General features: G+C 48.2%; 6 protein-coding genes across 6 annotated transcripts; 2 read left to right on the forward strand and 4 right to left on the reverse strand.

Moving 5' to 3' along the window:
• The first annotated feature begins 164 nt into the window (after positions 1–164).
• B0T23DRAFT_161001 (oligosaccharide biosynthesis protein Alg14 like-domain-containing protein) lies at positions 165–1,733 on the forward strand. Its single transcript, XM_062832726.1, has one exon. It carries the CDS (start codon positions 629–631, stop codon positions 1,640–1,642), a length of 1,014 nt encoding a protein of 337 aa, XP_062691585.1. The 5' UTR covers positions 165–628; the 3' UTR covers positions 1,643–1,733.
• On the reverse strand, positions 1,734–2,770 carry B0T23DRAFT_161000 (mitochondrial ribosomal protein). Its single transcript, XM_062832725.1, has 2 exons — positions 2,252–2,770; positions 1,734–2,161 (listed from the first exon to the last, which is right to left on the reverse strand). Exons 1-2 carry the CDS (start codon positions 2,635–2,637, stop codon positions 1,825–1,827), a joined length of 723 nt encoding a protein of 240 aa, XP_062691586.1. The 5' UTR covers positions 2,638–2,770; the 3' UTR covers positions 1,734–1,824.
• A 710-nt stretch (positions 2,771–3,480) lies between these two features.
• B0T23DRAFT_161018 (uncharacterized protein) lies at positions 3,481–5,903 on the forward strand. The gene has a single exon (XM_062832727.1). It carries the CDS (start codon positions 3,571–3,573, stop codon positions 5,851–5,853), a length of 2,283 nt encoding a protein of 760 aa, XP_062691587.1. The 5' UTR covers positions 3,481–3,570; the 3' UTR covers positions 5,854–5,903.
• On the reverse strand, positions 5,811–8,708 carry B0T23DRAFT_443345 (exocyst complex component Sec6-domain-containing protein; the record flags this gene model as incomplete). The annotated part of the gene is made up of 2 exons (XM_062840855.1): positions 5,811–6,348; positions 6,453–8,708. 2 exons carry the CDS (start codon positions 8,706–8,708, stop codon positions 6,274–6,276), a joined length of 2,331 nt encoding a protein of 776 aa, XP_062691588.1. The 3' UTR covers positions 5,811–6,273.
• Positions 8,709–9,853: 1,145 nt separating this feature from the next.
• B0T23DRAFT_396580 (uncharacterized protein) lies at positions 9,854–10,519 on the reverse strand (the record flags this gene model as incomplete). The annotated part of the gene is made up of 2 exons (XM_062838256.1): positions 9,854–10,005; positions 10,300–10,519. The coding sequence occupies 2 exons, from the start codon at positions 10,517–10,519 to the stop codon at positions 9,854–9,856; spliced, it is 372 nt and encodes a 123-aa protein (XP_062691589.1).
• Positions 10,520–11,185: 666 nt separating this feature from the next.
• Positions 11,186–13,275, reverse strand: B0T23DRAFT_339684 (glutathione-disulfide reductase). Its single transcript, XM_062835863.1, has 2 exons — positions 12,681–13,275; positions 11,186–12,600 (listed from the first exon to the last, which is right to left on the reverse strand). Exons 1-2 carry the CDS (start codon positions 12,932–12,934, stop codon positions 11,343–11,345), a joined length of 1,512 nt encoding a protein of 503 aa, XP_062691590.1. The 5' UTR covers positions 12,935–13,275; the 3' UTR covers positions 11,186–11,342.
• Positions 13,276–18,149: the final 4,874 nt, after the last annotated feature.

Consider the following 18,149-nt stretch of genomic DNA (forward strand, 5'->3'; position numbering starts at 1 on the left):
TTAGCGGCCTGGGCCGCCAGATGCGCCCAAACCGCAGCCCTGGGGCGGTCACCAGTGGGGCCACCGTCGTCATTTCCGTCCAGGGGTGCGTGTGTTCTCCAGGTCTCTCTTTCAGGGGTTTCAATTTGGCCCAAGTTTCCCGTCATTCATTGTCGTGCCCCGTATAAAGCGACATGCACTGGCTCATTCTCGTCATGTAGCTACAGAAACCACACTAGGTTCCATCGCCTTTTGCTCAGTGTCATCTTTCCACATGCCTCTACGACTTGAAACCCTTTGATCTTGGTATCAGATATCAACCTTTAAATATTGCCAGATCTAAAACACCCATTAACCTGGAGACACATGTGTCGAGTCGGTAAGGGGCTTATATGAGCGAGTCTACATGTTCACCTCCAGACGGAACCAAATAAGCCTCTCCTTCTTACACCAATTGGATGTGCCCCTTTTGTGTATGTTTATCAGCCCCTTTATTTCGGAGGGCGTGACTCAGGAAACCTTCGAACAAAACACGTTAAAAAGATTCGGCAAGGTGACAGCATCAAGTACCCAGACTCCATATTCAAAGAATGTGAAACTAATTATACCAATAGACTTTTCAATTTAAAGAAACCTCGGGCTTTCTAGAATGGCCCCTACTACTTCAGCGTCCGTTCTGACGGGCAAGGAAGAATCGCGCAATGATCAAGAGCTAAAACCCGACACCAGAGCTGAGACCTACTCTCAGTTACATGTTGAGACTGTGAGCGGCATCAACTTAACAGCAGCCGCCTTTGTTGCGGGTGCTGCGTCCTCCACCGCAGCTGGGCTTGTCCTCTCTGGTCTATCATGGCCATGGCTCATCTCCCTCGTCATCACCGTCGGGATAGTGCTTGTTACCTTCATTGTCTACCGGCACTTTGAAATAATACGGCGGCGTCAAAAGCCAGGTGGCAGCTGGCTCGTCCCCAGCAATACGCCCCAACCCAATGCCGCTGGCACACAGGTTCCCAACACCACCTCTCTTCCTGCTGTTTACTTCACATATATACTTGGCTCTGGCGGACACACTGCTGAGATGATTGAGACCATCAAGCAGTCATTTCGCGGCCAGGCAAACATCCACCGGCGGTACATCATCTCCATCGGAGACACTTCCTCTCTCGCCAAGGCCCGCCTTCTGGAAGCGACTATCAAGGACGCCTATCCCGGAGAAGATGCTCGAGCAGGCACCTCTGATATCTTCTTAATCCGCCGTGCGCGCAAGGTCCATCAACCGCTCTGTACGGCACCCTTTACCTGCCTTATATCCGCCTTTCATGCCGCCAATGCCCTCACACGGATGCCCAACCCACGGTCGACAAAGGATCATGGAAAGGGGTTCAGATACCCGCATGTGATTGTTACAAATGGGCCTGCCAACGGCTTTATTGTGTGTTTTGTGGCCCACTTGCTCAAGATATTCTACCTCGTACCCGAAAACAGGGCCAAAATGGTGTACATCGAGACCTGGGCCAGGTCCAAGACGATGAGTCTGACGGGGAAGTTGTTTCTAAAGACGGGCATTGCTGATGTTGTCGGTGTGCAGCACGAGAGTCTGGCGAGGATATTCAAGGGTAGTCAGTATATCGGGCCGGTGTCTGCCGGCTTTCTTCAAAGATAGGCGACCAGGCTCCTGAATCACATGTACTTGTACAAAGTCTCTTGCCCTCTCTATATGTACAAAGAGACGTGATATTCTTACACTTGTGCATGAGTGGGCCGGCATCGTCTTTTCCCCGACACGGATGGGTATCAGCCACGCTACACCACTCCTTCCCTCCCCCTTTACTCCAACTCGCTGCCTTAGTTCTGCGCGAGCAGCTCATCCTCCTCAGATTCCTCGAGCGCAGAGTTGTCGACGACATTGGTGTACATGGAAGCCCTGGCGGATTCCTGGCGGGCGATCTCGGTCGTGGCCCACTTCTTCCAGCTCTCAAACGTCTTGTTCTCGAGCTCCATGCCGACCGTCAGAAGGTCCTTGCCAAAGTAGCCACCAACCATGCGGGCCTCCTCGACGGCTATCCTGCGCTCCATCTGCTCCAACTGCCTCAACTTGTAGAACTCGTGGCGCGCCTTGTCGTAGGCTTCCTGCTTGGTCATGCCCTGATTCTCCATAAGCCAGAGCTGACGTTGAACGACACTATAGTGTGCAATTCGGGTTAGCATCCTATTTCCATGCGTGTCCGCCGGGCTTTTGCGCCATGTGCAATGCGCTCATCCAACAACGTACCTCTCGCCGGACAAAGGCATGCCGCGTTGCCTGAGGCCCTTGGACCAGTCAAGGAAACGGGCGTCCTTGCCATCCAACTCGATAATCATCCTCGGCCTGGCCAACTCCCAAGGGTGGTCGCGGTAGAAGTCGCGGCGCAACTCATCTTCGGGATAGACGATCTTGGTGGGCCTAAAGAGGTTGCGTGGCTTGCGCGCTCGCGGGTTCGGCGGAGAGTGCTGGATCGGATACGGCCTGGTGTTGATCTCAGCGGGAGGGATGGACTCAATGGCCTTGAGCCACAGTGGCGGGTTCCGTGGTGGCAGGCCAGAGACCATGTTGGTGGCAGCAGCCTCGCTGGCCCTCTGGTAGACCTTTGCGGCCTGGAAGATGCGCCCCTTGCCCATCTTGTCCGGTCGTCGCTGGCGGCGTTTGGGTGTTAGGTTATGGAGGGAATTACTGGCGATAATCGACAGCAGCGGTGGTGTTGGCTGAGATCAGAGGACCATTTGGCTGATTGGGCGGTCCTTTGGTCCCTCAAGATTCCCTCCCAAGGCAAAGGCAAGGCTAGACTACGAGGTTACGGGGTGTGTATACCTGTGTAAGGTAATGATAATACACTGCGCTGCGTAGGTACAATGGATTCCCTCACCCGCCAAACCTATCGTTATCGCTATTTGCTTAGCTTTGTCCAAAGTGGAGCTGTGCCTTTTGGAGACAGGCACGTTCCGACACGACCTTGAGGTTGTTGCCGGTGACCCGCGCGACCTGCTGTCCCGCCTGCCGCGAGCGAGCAATTGGAAGGACGTGCCGGCAAAAAAAAAAAAGTTCCCCGCCCCGCCATTAAGCGACCAAAGGGAAGTATTATGTACCTAGCTAAGTGCTTATCGATAACAAAAGTGGAGGTCGGGAGCCCGGCCGAGACTGGACCCCATTCCAGCTTCCCCTCTTTCGTAGAGGCAGGGGTGGGGTGTGCTCACGGCAAGGTACCTGGAGCTGTACCTCGTCCATGTACTGTACACTACATACCCCAACTTTTTCTCATTCATCGCATCGCTCACCCGACCCCAGTTTCCTGCCACATCCCTCCTCACTTCATGACTCGAGTTCTCCCCGTTCTCCCCATCCTTCCCCGCCCTCCACGAATCTGACGCCCTGACCACATCGACCTGATTACGATTCAATTCGCCAGTAACCGCGATCGCATCGAGTGCCACAGCAGCTTGTGATTGCGTTTCCTCTGAGCTCTCCTTCATCGAATTGCGGTCGACACTCGCGGGGAACAGGCAAGAAGGGGGTTGGCTGAATGGGCAGGTCATCATGTTGGACGGCGGCAGCTCATGAAAGTCTCCAGCCGATTTGAAGGGTCGATATGCGGCACCATCTTCTTGCATCGTCCGTCGTGGAATTGGTCTGCCATTGCCGCCTCCGCAACCGCAATTGCTGCCACCAGTTCCGTGTCGCAAACCACAGCATCCATCCAGCTCGGTGACCAAGGCAGCGGACGAAGAAGACAGGTTGCGACAGCAGGCCTCGGCCCAGTACAACAACGACGGCGCTTCCACGGCAGCTGGAGCTCTCAAAGTGGCCTTGTCGATGGGGTCGCGAGGAGACCCATAGGAGGCTCCACCGGTTGCCCGCTACTGATCACCCCATCCCTGCGAGCAACTCCCACCAGTCTGTCCGGCACGAACAGCAGACGAGCACTCGACTCCAACTTCTTCCGCCATTCGGTCTCTGCTCCCCAAAAGCAGAGCCACACGGCGGCGGCGGCGGCGGCGGAAGCCCCGGTCCCTGAGCCCGTTGCCGAAGCTGCCCCCGAACCCAGTGCCGATCAGAAGCCCGCCAACTCCGTCTTCTCGGCCCCATCCGCGCTACATGACGATCTGTCGACCGAGTCCCACTCGGGCGCAAACCCACAATCACAAGAGCTGCCCGAAACCCACAGTGCGAAGCCCGGTCATCTCACCAAAGAAGAGCTGCTTGAACTGGTAGATCCCTATCATGATCTAGATGGAACGGTCGAAGACTACCTCAAGTTCATTCGGGATCCTTACATGCATAATTATGCGCCCGCTGACAGGCCCCGGTTCACCTTTGTACAGAATGAAGATGACTACGAGTATCCAGGCCCGGACGAAGTGGTTGGACTGGACGAATATGGCCAACACACACTGAGCGATCTCAGGTTTGCTGTACTCGTACGGCTGCGCACTCCACACAAGGTAGACCTTGACACGATCTACGACCTCTACCAACAACTGCCAGAACCGCGCATGCCCTACATCAATGGTCGGTTGCGACATCAGCTCCTCAAAGCATTAGGGCAGCCTCAGCGGAGAAACTCCAAGTCCATGCTGCGGTACTTCGCCGTCATAGCGGATGTGAGGAACTGCAGCATGCCCTTGACGGCAGGGGAGTGGAATTGCGCCATCTCTTTCGCAAGCCGATATGTTGGCACTGTCACCGAAACCCAGGCGCAGTCTGCCATGAGATTGTGGCGCGAGATGGAAGTCGACGCTGGCATCAAGGCGACCGAGGTAACCTTCAACATTTTGTTTGATGTGGCCTCGAAGGCTGGCAACTTCACTCTCGCTGAAATGATTTACCAAGAAATGGTCAGCCGTGGGCACTATTTCAACCGCTATCACCACGTAAGCTTGATCCATTTCTTTGGGCTCAAGAGGGAGACTGGTGGACTGCGCGCCGCGTTTCGGGAGATGGTTGAGGCCGGCGAGATGATTGACACGGTTGTCCTCAACGCCGTCATATCTGGACTGTTGCGGTCGGGCGAGGAAGCAGCGGCCGAGCGTATTTATGCTCGCATGGTGGCTTCTATCGCGAAGTGGTCGGAGGTGTCATTCCCAACCCGGAGCTATGCCAGCGATCGCGCCATCACCCAGGCGCTGAAGATGATGGCCCGGGTTGCAAAGAAAGCTCCCGAGTTGCAACACAGCTTTCAAGAGATGGTACCAATGCATCCGAACCTTCGGACGTATAGCATTCTGGTCAAATATTACGGCGTTCGGTGCGGAGATCTCTCCCGCGTGGCCAAGTACATCGACGAGATGAAGCTGTTTGATATCCCTGTTCACGGCTCCATCTTCAAGGTTTTGTTCAGAGCTTTTGACCGTCATGGAGGTTACGCAACTTCGGCATGGAGCGCGAGGCGGTTAGAATCAATCTATTCGGCCCTGCTAGAAGCCGTAGACGCTGGACGGACACTTATTCATGACTCGGCGCCTCCACCAGTTGACGAGGAAGCGTTTACTGATGATCAAGCTCAAGAAACCCAATCCTATGAGCCAGTTCAGGTCCACGAAGATCATATCGAGGAGGAACACCATCCTGATATTTACGATGATGAAGCCGAACTCCCCTTCGAAGAGGAGGAGTACCAACAAAAGAAAGAATGGGGTGTCGACCGGCCAGGCATAGAGATCAAGACCTGGCTGGCCATTTGGGTCCTGCGTGCATTCATGCGATGCACAAACGGCGACAGAGTCGTCGAAGTCTACGACCAACTCAGGGCCCGCTGGGAGCTCAGTGACAAGGACGAGCTATTCATGGCGGACTTTCTGTCTTCGCTGCTCATCAACGGATCAAGAAGAGGGAAATGGTAATACAGTACAAACACATCACGACAGAACATTGAGACAGACACAGAGACAGACAAAGAGGTCTGGCGGCGGGACACAGAACGTCACGGACACTACCATGAGCTAATGATGCTTAGGCACAGATTTTACATAGTCACACAGAGTTGTTGTTGCTTGTTTTTCGTATAATGGCGTCGGTGGTGGCTGGACGTCACTGTTTCTTGTATATTGCTTTCTTCTTTTTCTTTTTCCTTCCCTCAGACGCGGACCAGTCGCGTAGTATCTATCGGCATTTGCATGTTTGGGTCGAACCAGAAGGGCACGCTTAGCGAGCCGGAGTTTGGACTCTGAAGAATATTTATGTGGTTGCATGAATGATGGAAGTTAAAGGCAGCATTTCAAGTGACGGACAACCACCCACCATTAGACTGGCCTTCGGTTCTCTTATTTACTCTCGAAAATGTCTTCGCTGTAGCTTACAAAAGCTGGTATCATTATATGCATAGAACTTCCAACTCCCTTCCCGACTTCCGTACCTACTACAGTCCAATCCCAAGAATCTCGCATCATTAAACCTATCTATTTTCAACCCAGGATGACTATCGCGTGTCCCCTTATTTGACCTTGCTCATGATAGTTTCCGGCCCTCTGACAACGTCCATCTGGGCGGCCCTAGCCTTGACCGCATTTAACATGCTTCTCTCAAAATCGTCTCTGGACCTCAACACTGCCTCGACCCAGCTGATCTGCAAATCCCAATACTGGCTCTTGAACTCTGCAAACGCGTCCGGCACCGCCTCTTTATCGACCGTCAACAACTGTAAGAACGGCTCCGACACGCGCCACGTCTCCTTGATGGCATTTCCCACGTCGGGGTTCGGCAAGTTGTTGAAGAAGTCAAAGGCGGTCGAGAGATCGTCAAAGATCTTGTCTTGGAAGTTATCCTGCCTGCGGAACTTGGCGCCCTTGTTGCGGACTGATGACAGGTAGCGGATGAGCAGCTCCTCGGCAAAGATCTCGATGAAGATGTCGACGAGCGAGTGGTGCAGCACCATCTTGTAGTCGGACACGTACTCCTCGAACGTGGCGATCATGCGCGCCATGGCGTTGGTCGTGTACCAGCGGGGGGTGAAGAAGTCGGGCATGACGGTGCGGAAGTCGACCGCGAACACCAGTTGGGCAAACTTGGTCATGCACCACGTGCTCAGGTCGACGTAGCCGTCGCGCAGAGCCGTGATCTCCGTCTCGGCCCGGTCCATGTACTGCGGCGACACGAGCGTGCTGAATTTACGCCGGAAGTCGGAAAGGTACGCCATCCGGCCTTCATCCTCGTTGTCGTCGATGCAGGCGATTTGGTCGTTGGCTGTCGCCACGAGCCAGTCCTGCAGTGGCTGGAAGCCGTCCAGCTCTGGTTGGCCTTGTGGGGGTTGCACCTCGTACCGCGCGGCTTCGTCCTCGAGCATCTTCTGCCAGGACTGCTGGCGGGTGCGCAAGCGCTGAAACATGGTGTCGATGACGCCTTCCACAACATCGGCACGCTTCGAGTTGCCCGCGGCATCGACCTGTTCGCGGAGCATGCGCCACAAATCGACCAGGTTCTTGGTGCGGAAGTATCCATACTCGTCCTGGTCGAGGTTGCCACCCTCGACGTTGCGGTCGACAAAGTCCTTGCACTCTTGCTTGTAGATACGGTCGATCCATTCGTCGAGGAACTTGATGATGAGGGCGCGGAAGTCGCGCACCAGTTCTGCCTCGCGGTTGTCGATCACATGTGGTGTTAGTTCGTCCTGCTTCATTCCCAACTTGGTCATCTTGCGATAGTAAGCCTCAGGCCAGCTGATTATGGCTAAAGTATGTGCCGAGCTGGTCTCCGGATCGTCGATGAGCCCGATGAGATAGTCATGCATCAAGCCGTGGTAAATGGTGGCCCATGTCTTGAATATCTTCCACTTCTTGGGCATAAGCGGCGTCATGCCGATCTTGACGGCGTTCAGATCGTTGAAGTACCATTTCAAGGACTTGTCGAGCATATCCGGATCACCCAAGAACTTCTCCTTGCTCTCTTTGAACTGGTCCTCGGCAAAGGTCTTGATAGCCTTCAAAAACTTGTCCTTATAGCCCCTGACCGTCTTGGCGCCGTCGGTTATGCTCTGGAAGCGTGTGGCCATTTCCTTGTGATCCTTCAGCGCTTCTTGCAAGGCCAAAACCCTCTGATCGCTCTTTTCCTCAGCTTCTATTATCAGTGCGAAACGTACGACCAGACTGTTGTTGTCCGCAATAACCAGGTTGATCAAACTCATGGCGACGAGGGTGATATTCACATCGAACCACTCAATGTATTTATCCAGGCGGGAGAAGTAATCCTCTAGTGTGGACTGCAGGCCTGGATCGTCGCCCCTCTGTATTTGCTCAATGGCATCGTCTCGGATATTACGGAGCTGCGTCAACTCGTAGTGAATAGCCAGTAGGTTGGGCATGTTTTCGGGGTCCTCGTCGTCCTCGTTTAACATCCTGTCGATAGCGTCCAAGCGCTCGCTGAAAGTCTCGAGGTTGCGGCGCATAGTCTCGACGGCGCCAAAGTTGCGGTGGGCTTGGGACACCAGGTTGATGGTAGCAAAGTCGGTGATCATGTCTTGCGACTCGGAACAAATCTTGTCGATTTTCATCATCTCCTCCTTGATTTGCTGTACCGTCCTTTGCCCGTCAGCCAGGCCGTTCATGCCGGCCTGTGTCGTCTCGAGCTGCTCTCGCAGGCCGCTGCGCAGTTGGGAGTCGACAGCTGCCTTTTTCCGCATGAATTCGGCCTTCAGGGCGGTGATCTTGTCGAGATCATCGGGGTGCCGAAGCAGCTCGGCGAGGTTGACGGGCGGTAAGTCCATTTTCGTGTATGAGTGTATGTATGTGTGTGTGTGTGTGTGTGTATACGTATTATTCGCGTGGCGGTGGAAAGTCCGCTGTTGGATATCTTGTGTTTCTCCTTGACGTCGTCTTCGGTGATCCGTATAACGTGTTGCCTGGACGGCAAGTCTGCATGTTCGCTTCACCTCATACCATGTCGCGCAACGTGTTCAGCGTAGTTTCTGTCGCAAGGCGGGTCTAAGAAGATGCGGGTGATCCTCTCTAGGTGTTCCGTCGTGGTGTTTGGGTGGTAAAAGTAGTGTAGCGTTTGTTGGTGTTGTGTTTTGTTGCGGCTCCTCCTCCTGGCAGGTGGAATGGAATGGCGGTTGACGTTGTGATGTTTGGGGGGGAACCGGCGGCGTCGTGGGTACCCTAGAGGTAGCGGACCCTGGGCAAGTACCTGGCACTAACAGACAGGGGGCGAGCTCCGAAAGGGTACCTTCGCTCTGCTCTGGCGCAAAGTATCTGGAATGCATTTACACGGGACAACGGAAGCTGGCCGATTGGCTCGTGCGCATAGCTGCATATCTGCAACCTTAGTGTAACGAGGGCGGTGTCCTGAGTGTGAAACATAGGTAGGTTGGCTGTGCCGAGGACTCTCCGATCAGGGGCTTTGTTTACATTGGTCGTTGGTCTTTTCCTGATAGCTACACTATAGCAACCGTCTTGTCCTCCGGCGCCCAAAGTCGTCGCCTCCATCCGGTGCCAAGGTCGATGTCGATATGAGATGGGGCAAGATTAGAGTAGGTGGAATTCCATCACTGCTGTCTATCATGCCTACGAGCAGCTGACCGGGAAGCTGCTGGCAGCAATACCCTGAAAACGTGACCATGTAGCTACATCCTTGAGCTCGCATTGTCGCCTTTATTCTGAAAGTCACATATTTGAGCTCCAGAACTCTACCGCAGCAGTGAATAGGTCAGAAGCACCGATTTACCCGCCTTGGAGTGCTGTTCTCAAGACACCTTACCTGAGAAGACTTACCATAACGCCACTCAATACAGACGCAGTCAGTTAATGGTGCTCTGCGTAGCTTGCTTACCTCACACCATTGACGAAGCAGTCAATGGCTTCCAGGTCGTCCCATGCCAGATCTCATCCCAGCAAGCTTTCCCTCCATCCATGATCAGAGCTTCAGCCAGGAGCCCCAGCGCCCATTGCCACCCTCCATCTTCCCCTTAACAAAGTCAGAAGGCTTGCCAGAGCCAATGGTTCTCGTAGGGTCCAAAGAGAGAGAAACGTCGGGGTCGATGATGATGATGATGATGATGGTGGTTTCTATCCGTGTCGTATCATATACAGAAGAGCGCCCGGACAGTCCGGACTACCTGCGACTATATTCGTGCCGGTCAATTCTTTGCGTTTCCCCCCTTTCGGCATTCCCCCCCTTATTACGCACGCATCAAACTCATCGCCCGCTCAAACTTCCCAATCATATCGGCACCCGCATAACAGCTAGTAGCGAGCCGTTTAAGAGCGGGGGCGGTAGGTCTGCCAGACTGTTGTGTTTGGAATCAGGTTACGTCAGTGGGACCGTATACTTCCGCTCTCGGACAGGGAGAAATCACGCACCGGCAATGGCAACAGGGGAGCCGAAGCCGACGACGCAGTACATCAGGTAACGGAACCAGAAGAAGCGGGTCTTGGGGTTGAAGGGAAGGTTGGAGCGGGGACCCTCGGGGTAGTGGTAGGGCGACGAGAGCTGGGCGCGGGTGGTCTGGAAGGTGCGGCGAGCAACGAGGCTGAAGGGCTGTTGGCGGGGAGCCGCGCGGAGGGCAACACGGGAGAACATCTTTTTTCTCGCAAGCAATTCACACGCAGTCAGCTATCCAGAATTCAAAGGAGCAGTTGGGAGCAGAGCTCAGGGCGACCTGCAGAGTGATATCACAAGGAGAATGGCATACCTTGAGTGGAAATTTGGCGATTCCTTGCTCGGTCAGAAGCTGGTGTCAAGGAGAGTCGAGGTGGGAAAGCACTTGGAGTGTGGTGATGAAACTGGAGGAGCTGCCCGAGGTGGTCCGTGACGCTACTGCGGAATCTTGACATTCGGAATTGGGAATAAGCTAGGCTGTCTCAGCTGGCCACACAGCTCTGGCAGCTGCGCGTGGTGGGTATCGTATCTGACCAGTCGCAGGCCATTGGTCGTGGTGGTCTGACTTTTTGCGCCTCTGACAGAATGGCTCGCCGTACAGCTACTTAAACACCGCGAATGGATCTCCCTCCCCAATTCGGGTTCTACCAGCTGCCAAGTACCCTCGGCTGAAACGGGCCCTAGCTCTACAGGTTGAGCACTTCTGGGTACAAAGCACGTCACAGCCAGTTCTACGTAGTATCTTATCGGAGTACATTCCATAGGCGCTTGTCGCGTTCTTGCTCTTTATCTTCGCCTATCTCGGCGGTTATTTGATGTCCCCAATTTGCACCCAAGAGACAATGCACACAACATAAAGTGGTATCTCGCGAGTGTTATATGTTCAGGTATCATTTCCAACTTTTGCTTCTAATAAGGCTGCCACGCTACGAATAAACACCATCTTCCAAACATGCAGAGGTATATCCGGTTTAAATAGGTACAAATCAATGAGAACCACCCTTTTCGCCTATCCGCACTCTGTTTACTTGAGGGTCACCAACTCCTCGGCGCTGGTGGGGTGAATAGCCACGCAGTTGTCGAAGTCGGCCTTGGTCGCGCCCATGTTGATGGCCACACCGAAGCCCTGGAGGATCTCGCCGCTGCCAAGGCCGATAATGTGCAGACCAACAACCTTCTCCTCGGGGCCGGCGCAAATGAGCTTGTAGGCTGTCGGTGCCTTATCCTCAGGCTTCATCATGGCGTAGTACATGGCAGTGAAGCTAGATTTGTAGATTTTGAGGTTCTCGGCGCCGTACTTGGCAACCGCCTCGGGCTCGGTAAGGCCAATGGAACCGATTTCAGGATGGGCGAACACAACGGATGGCACATTATCGTAGTTCAGCTTGAGTGTCCTGAACTCCTCGGGGCCAAACAGACGGGCGGCCAGCTTGCGACCGGCAGCAATGGCGACAGGGGTCAACTCAACCTGACCGCACACATCACCTACGGCATAGATGTTCTCGGTGCTGGTGTTCTGGTACTCGTCCACCTCAATGTAGCCCTTTTCGTTGGTCTTGACACCCGCCTTGTCCAAGCCGAGACCCTCGACCGCCGGTGTGCGACCAACAGCCCAGATGAGATGGTCGACATCGGAAATAGATTGCTCGCCCTCACCCTCTTTGAAGTTGATAGCTAGCTTGCCCGCCGCATCCTTCTCGACACTGGTGAGTTGGCTCTTCTTGTGGACCTTGACCCCGATGCGCTCATACTCTTTAACCGACACCTGCTGGATCATAGGATCGAAGCTACGAAGGAAGGTATCGTGGCGGATGAAGAGATGAGTCTCCACGCCGAGGGCGTTCAACATGCCAGCAAACTCGACAGCAATATAGCCGGCGCCAACAAGGGCGACCTTCTTGGGAAGGGTGTCGATGTCGAAGAAGCCGTCGCTGTTGGTACCATATTCTGAGCCGGGGATATGGGGAGGGATGGTCGGGTTGCCGCCCACGGCGATCAGGATCTTCTTGGCGTTGACAACCGACTTGGTACCGTCATCGAGAGTAACCTCAACCGAGTTGGGGGACAGGAGCTTGGCCCAGCCGTGCACATACTCGACCTTGTCGTTGGCGAGGTTGCGCTCATAGATGCCGTTGAGACGGGCGACATAAGCGTCGCGCTTTTGCTTGAAGGTAGGCCAGTCAAAGGGAGCAGTTTGCTCGACGCTGAAGCCGTAGTCCTTGGCCTGGTGAATGGTTTCGGCAATAAGAGCGGCGTAGAAGGTGACCTTTTTGGGTACGCAGCTACAAGAGGAAGAGAGGTTGTTAGAGCTTGACCTTTCGAGCAAGACGAACGCAATGATAAAAATAAAAAGGCGACTTGCCCAACATTGACGCATGTGCCTCCCAAACGCTTGCCCTCGACTACCATGGACTTGATGCCATACTTGCCAGCAGCAGCGCGGGCAGTCGCGATGCCACCACTGCCACCACCAATGACGAGAAAATCGGTTTCTTTAGAAATGGGAGCCATGTTGAGAGCTGTGACGGAGAAATGTCTAGACAAAGAACCAACTCGGCCTGAAGCTAGTCTGGACGAGACAACAGAAGGTCGAACAAGGAAGGACAGAGAGGGCATGGACGAAAGATATAAACCACCACAACGGTGTCCGGGCTGGTATCGCAAAAATAAAGAGTGGTCTGGGGGACGAAGCGAGGGTCAGGAAGCAAGTAAAAGACAAGCCGCGGGGTACGGTTGCGACAGCTGCGGTTGGTAATCCTTGGGGCGCGTTTGCGGTGGTGTTGGTGCGGGTAGTAGTGTAGTTACCTTGGTTGTCTGTGGACTGTGTTGGCGGCCCCAGGATTTGGAATATGTACGCTAGTGTCGGCACATTGTCTCAATCGAAGTGGGGGACTACCCTGCTCCAATTGCGACAAGCCCGATCTAGATTGTCTTTAATAACCCAAATGCCTTTTGCCATACACCGAGAGACTGGGGAACCACATTGGATGTGCTATCTATTTGAGATTTGTATTTGGAATGGTGACATGACCTGGACCCTATCTGACGCAAGCGCGGCCGTGTCCACCTCAGTAAGCATGCCCAAGTTGGCGGCGGCGGTACGATTAGTAGTGTATCTAATTTGAGTATCAGTCCAAGTACCTGCACAACCAACAGAGAGACCAGAGAGAATCGTGACGTGTATATACTACAATGTGAATCGCAAAGTTTGCCTCTTTCACGGCTTCTTCGTCTCTCTCCCCTTTTGTCATCATCTGAGTAATGATATCATGGGGATCATCTCCCTCTACACAAGAGTTACAGGGAGACAGTACGGGAAAAAGTTGAATATGGACTGGCAAGTGTGGGTTACAGTAAGTAAGCAACGCAAAATGCCGAAGCGCGTAGAAGTCGATCATGTAAGCAAAGTCTCTCCATCGGGGTTCTCGCACAACCCGCAAGGGAAAGGAAAGTTTATAGATAGGCTGTCGGTTATGAAAGAAACCTCAAAAATGTAAAATACGACCGAGGGCTTTTAAACTTGAACTAGACGTCACGACCCCAACCCCGGTCACCCCCCTCCCTCGGTCGCATCCCCCACACCGCTATTTCCCTATACAACCGGATACCCTTATTCTTTCAATAATAATAATTCTACTAAAATACTATCGTTTTAATTAATTTTGGTCGCGATAGCTTCGTCTTTATTTAATCAAATGATCTCTAAAGTCTGTAACGGACTTTCCTAACGTACAACAACTAAAAAGTATAGTGTACTACAATCTACTATTTCCGACTATATCCGAAGTACGCCCTCCCTTTATACAATTAAAATACTCTAATAAAAACTCTCCCCCGTGTCACGGCACGTAGACTAGGCAAGTGGCTGGCACTGCTAATCTGACGAATGTAATAAATAATTAACTATAAGGAGTAAAAGAGAAGAAGAGAAGTGCTGGCTCCAGCTGGCACGACTAAATACAGGAATGAAGTAGGTCCCTGGAAGGATACAACCAATTAGACAACACGGGTGGAATACGATAAGGATGTACCTAACTAAAAGGCGCAAATATGAATACGGGCCAATGGGAGTGGTTTTAGTAGTTTTAGCAAGACTTAATAAGCAATACAACAAACAGTCTAGCTTAATTATAATATTACCCCCCTTACGGAAGAAAAATTCAAACTTAGAATCAATTAGAACTACTATAATCTATTAATCCACATAACTATTAAGGTATTTACAAAGCCTTAATCCAATTCTATATCCTCGGGACTAATTAATACTAATTAATCTAAGTCGCGGCCCTATTTAACTAATTTATTACCGTAGTATATGCGTTCTAATTTACGCTCGAAGTTTTTTAATAAATAAGAAGTATAAAAATTATAATTTAAGACGGAATTATTATTATTATCAACGTTATTATTATTATTATCGTCGTATAAAGCCGCAATTATATTGAGTTGGGCGCAAAAAGTTAAAATTAAAGGAATTATAGCCGTAGTACTAGGAGCGGGAGGTAGAGTCTTATCGGAAGCCTTATAGGAAATTATATAATTAAATTCAATTAAGTTTAACGTAGTTTGAATGACGTCGATATTTATAGTATCTTTATCCTTATAATTACTATTATATTTACTAGAGAAGTGAATAGATCCGAATACCTCCTTCAATTTATCGATATAATCTACGTATATAATTGGCTGGGGATAAATTTATAGTATTTATTTACGAATTTCTTTATTAAAGGTTTAATAGAAGAGGAAGATCTTTATAGGTTCGGACTAGGTATTGGCTTAAATTTTATAGAATAAATATTCAAATTTTATAATAAATATATTAAACGAATCCTTATACTATTAAATAATATATAAAGCGGCTTCGGTTTATTAAATTTTATTAGGATTATTATAAATATAGGCTAATTAATTAAGGAGCATTTAGGGTTCGAAAACGCTATTATTAAAGGATTAAATTAATTGCAATATAACTAAGGCCTAGATTTTTCTATCGAAACGGGAATAAATATAAAAGAATTACACTTTAATATTACTAATAATTTTATTATCGAATTTAAATTTTATACAAATTATAAGTAACTATATTTTAAAAGAGAAGTTAATTCCGGTGAATTTATTAGTATTAAACAATTTTGCCTTAGGGGTAAGCGCCTTATTAATAGTTTTAACTAATAAAGAGAACTTTTTATTTAAGATATTTATATTAAAAAGTATATTTTAAATAATCTTTTTAATACGTTAGATCGCGATATTATAGTTTTCCAGAATTTGTTCGGGCGTTAGCGCTAAGGCCTATTACTAATTTTGGTCCGCTATTATAAAGAAGTATTGAAGGTAATAGGTTGAAAAAGTATAATTGTATAAGCGGGCGCACTTTAGTTATAATTAATTAAATATAATAGTAGTAATTATTGAAGTAAAGAAGAGAAAAAATGGGTGTTTTTAAAGGGAGGCAAATTAAATTGCCTTTTGAAGGTAGTAAAGCAAAAGAAATAAATATTAAATGTAATTTAATAAGATTAGAGAAGTAAATAGTTGGTTGAGACGATACTAATTAACCGGTATTAATAATGTAAATCGTAGTTTAATAGGGTTGGAAAAAAGAAAATTCGGGTTTTGGACCTCTTTGTTAGTACAGCGAATTTTGGGGTTATATATAATCCTCTACTTTTAATCGTAAACCTTCTAGCGCGTTAATAATATAGTTTATATAATATTTTATGTATTTCGTATTAGGGCTAGACTTAGTAAAATAGTAGGCGCCCTATTTAATTGTATATAGAAATCGGGTTCTGTTGGTCGGGTAAATGTTAATGTAGTACGGCCTTGCTTTTAGCGGTACTAATTAAAGAGAGAGAGATTACAATTGCTAATTAGTTAATGGCTTATGCGTACTAAGCTAATTAAAGAAGGGATAGTTAATTAAGTGTTACAGTACGTAGATTGGGCAAGTAGCTAGTACTATTAATTTGACGAATGTAATAAATAATTAATTATTGGGAGTAAAAGAGAAGAAGAGAAGTGCTAGCTCTAATTAATACAATTAAATATAGGAATAAAGTGGGTCCTTAGAAGGATACAACTAATTAAATAACACGGGTGGAATACAATAAAGATACACCCAACTAGAAGGCGTAGATATGAGCACGGGCCAATGGGAGTGGTCTTGGCAGTCTTGGCAAGACCCAGCAAGCAATGCAGCAAGCAGTCTAGCTCAGCTATGATACCCCGCCTAAGAATCCTTCTTATATAAATAGATATTAAATAAGGAGAAGGTTGGCCGGGCTCTTAATTATTATTAAGTATTAGGAATCGTAACTTTAATATTAAAAAGAGGAAGTAATAATAATAAGTTAGGCGTCCGTTAGATTGATCGCTTCTTAACGAAAAATTCTAATATTAAAATTAAATTTTCTAAACTATTTAAATTAGTTAAAATTAGAGGGTTTACCTAAAAAGCCTTTATAAAGTTCTTCGACCTTTTAGAAGCCTAAATTCGTAATAAGGGTATTATTTTTGCTAATATTTCGAATATAGATAAATATAGTCTTCAAGAATTAGAATTAAAGGATAGTAAAGTACTTAGGATTGTTCTAATAAAGAAGGTATATTTAATAATGATTAACGTAACGATTTAGGTAATTATTATCGAGTGTAGGATTATTGAGGGTAAGAAGTTGATTCCTATTATTATTTTTACTAGTATAATTCTTTAAAGTTAATAGTTCCCTAATAATATAAAAAATAAATTTAAAAGCTAGAAATTTAATAGTTTATTAAGTAGTTGGAATAATTTAAGAATTACTCTATATTAGTTGAAGGAGGTTTACTTTTCTAAGACTTAGATAAATAATAGTTAGCGCTTTTTTATATTGGATAAGTATTTAAATTATCTATTTAATAATTTTATTATTGAAGTATTTTAATACTGCGTTCAATTACTCTTTTTGCCTCCCTATACTTCTTATAAGACTTAACCGCTTAATCGCTCCATTTTTTCAATAGTAAAATTATATTTCAAAAATTTAACGAAGGATTACGCTAATTTTCTAGTATCTATACTAGTAAATAAATAACGGTTTTTCAAATGTTATTAGGAAGTTTTATAATTGGGTGTAAATTCTAGAAACCTTAGATTAAGGTTTAAAAAGATTAGAATATAGTTAATAAATAGATTGATTATTATTAACGACCCCGAGGCTGTCCTTAATAATAGTACTTTACCCGCTATCCCTAACGAGCCAATCCGGGCTATAATACTGCTGATAATAATCTTTATTAATTAGGATGTTATTTTCTAAACCCCTTAGAAGTTTAGGGATATTTATAAGGGTATTAGTAATAAAATATTTAGTTTTACTTGTACTATTAGGAGGGTATTTATAAAGTTGGTTAAGGCTTTCGATATAAAGAATGCTAAGTTTGTTATAAAAGACTATTAAATTTAATATTTATAGAGTTAATTAGCTTCCTAGAAATTTAAATTTAAAAAGAAGGTTAAAGAAGGGGGTAATAATAGATTTGTAAGGGTAGAAGAGATTTTGAAAGTTCGTAATGCTTTAAAAAAGGCTGCCCCTAAGCGAAGGAAGGTTGTTATAGTAACGATAATACTACTGTTATAAGAGTTAGGAAGAGCCTTCTAGTTAATACTTTATATTATTGAGGAGTATTAAGAATAAGATTATGACATTTTGAACTATCAAAATCGCTACAAAAGTGGCTAGTTTGTAATGTTATCTGGCTTCTGGTGATGAAGTTACATGACTGAGGGTGGGGTGTAACCGGGGTTGGGGTTAGAACGTGTAGGTGTGCAAAAGTCAGCTTGGAC

This window comes from Neurospora hispaniola (assembly GCF_033458365.1).
Source record: "Neurospora hispaniola strain FGSC 10403 chromosome Unknown B0T23scaffold_5, whole genome shotgun sequence".
NCBI lineage: Eukaryota > Fungi > Ascomycota > Sordariomycetes > Sordariales > Sordariaceae > Neurospora > Neurospora hispaniola.

What these genes read in the sequence shown, in the direction of transcription:
- B0T23DRAFT_161018 (XM_062832727.1), top strand. Translation starts at nt 3,571, where the DNA reads ATGAAAGTCTCCAGCCGATTTGAAGGGTCGATATGCGGCACCATCTTC.
- B0T23DRAFT_161000 (XM_062832725.1), bottom strand. Translation starts at nt 2,637, where the DNA reads ATGGGCAAGGGGCGCATCTTCCAGGCCGCAAAGGTCTACCAGAGGGCC. An exon ending in ATGCCTTTGTCCGGCGAGAG is followed by an intron (nt 2,162 to 2,251) that starts GTACGTTGTTGG and finishes TGCACACTATAG; the next exon opens with TGTCGTTCAACGTCAGCTCT.
- B0T23DRAFT_339684 (XM_062835863.1), bottom strand. Translation starts at nt 12,934, where the DNA reads ATGCCCTCTCTGTCCTTCCTTGTTCGACCTTCTGTTGTCTCGTCCAGA. An exon ending in GGCACATGCGTCAATGTTGG is followed by an intron (nt 12,601 to 12,680) that starts GCAAGTCGCCTT and finishes TTCCTCTTGTAG; the next exon opens with CTGCGTACCCAAAAAGGTCA.
- B0T23DRAFT_161001 (XM_062832726.1), top strand. Translation starts at nt 629, where the DNA reads ATGGCCCCTACTACTTCAGCGTCCGTTCTGACGGGCAAGGAAGAATCG.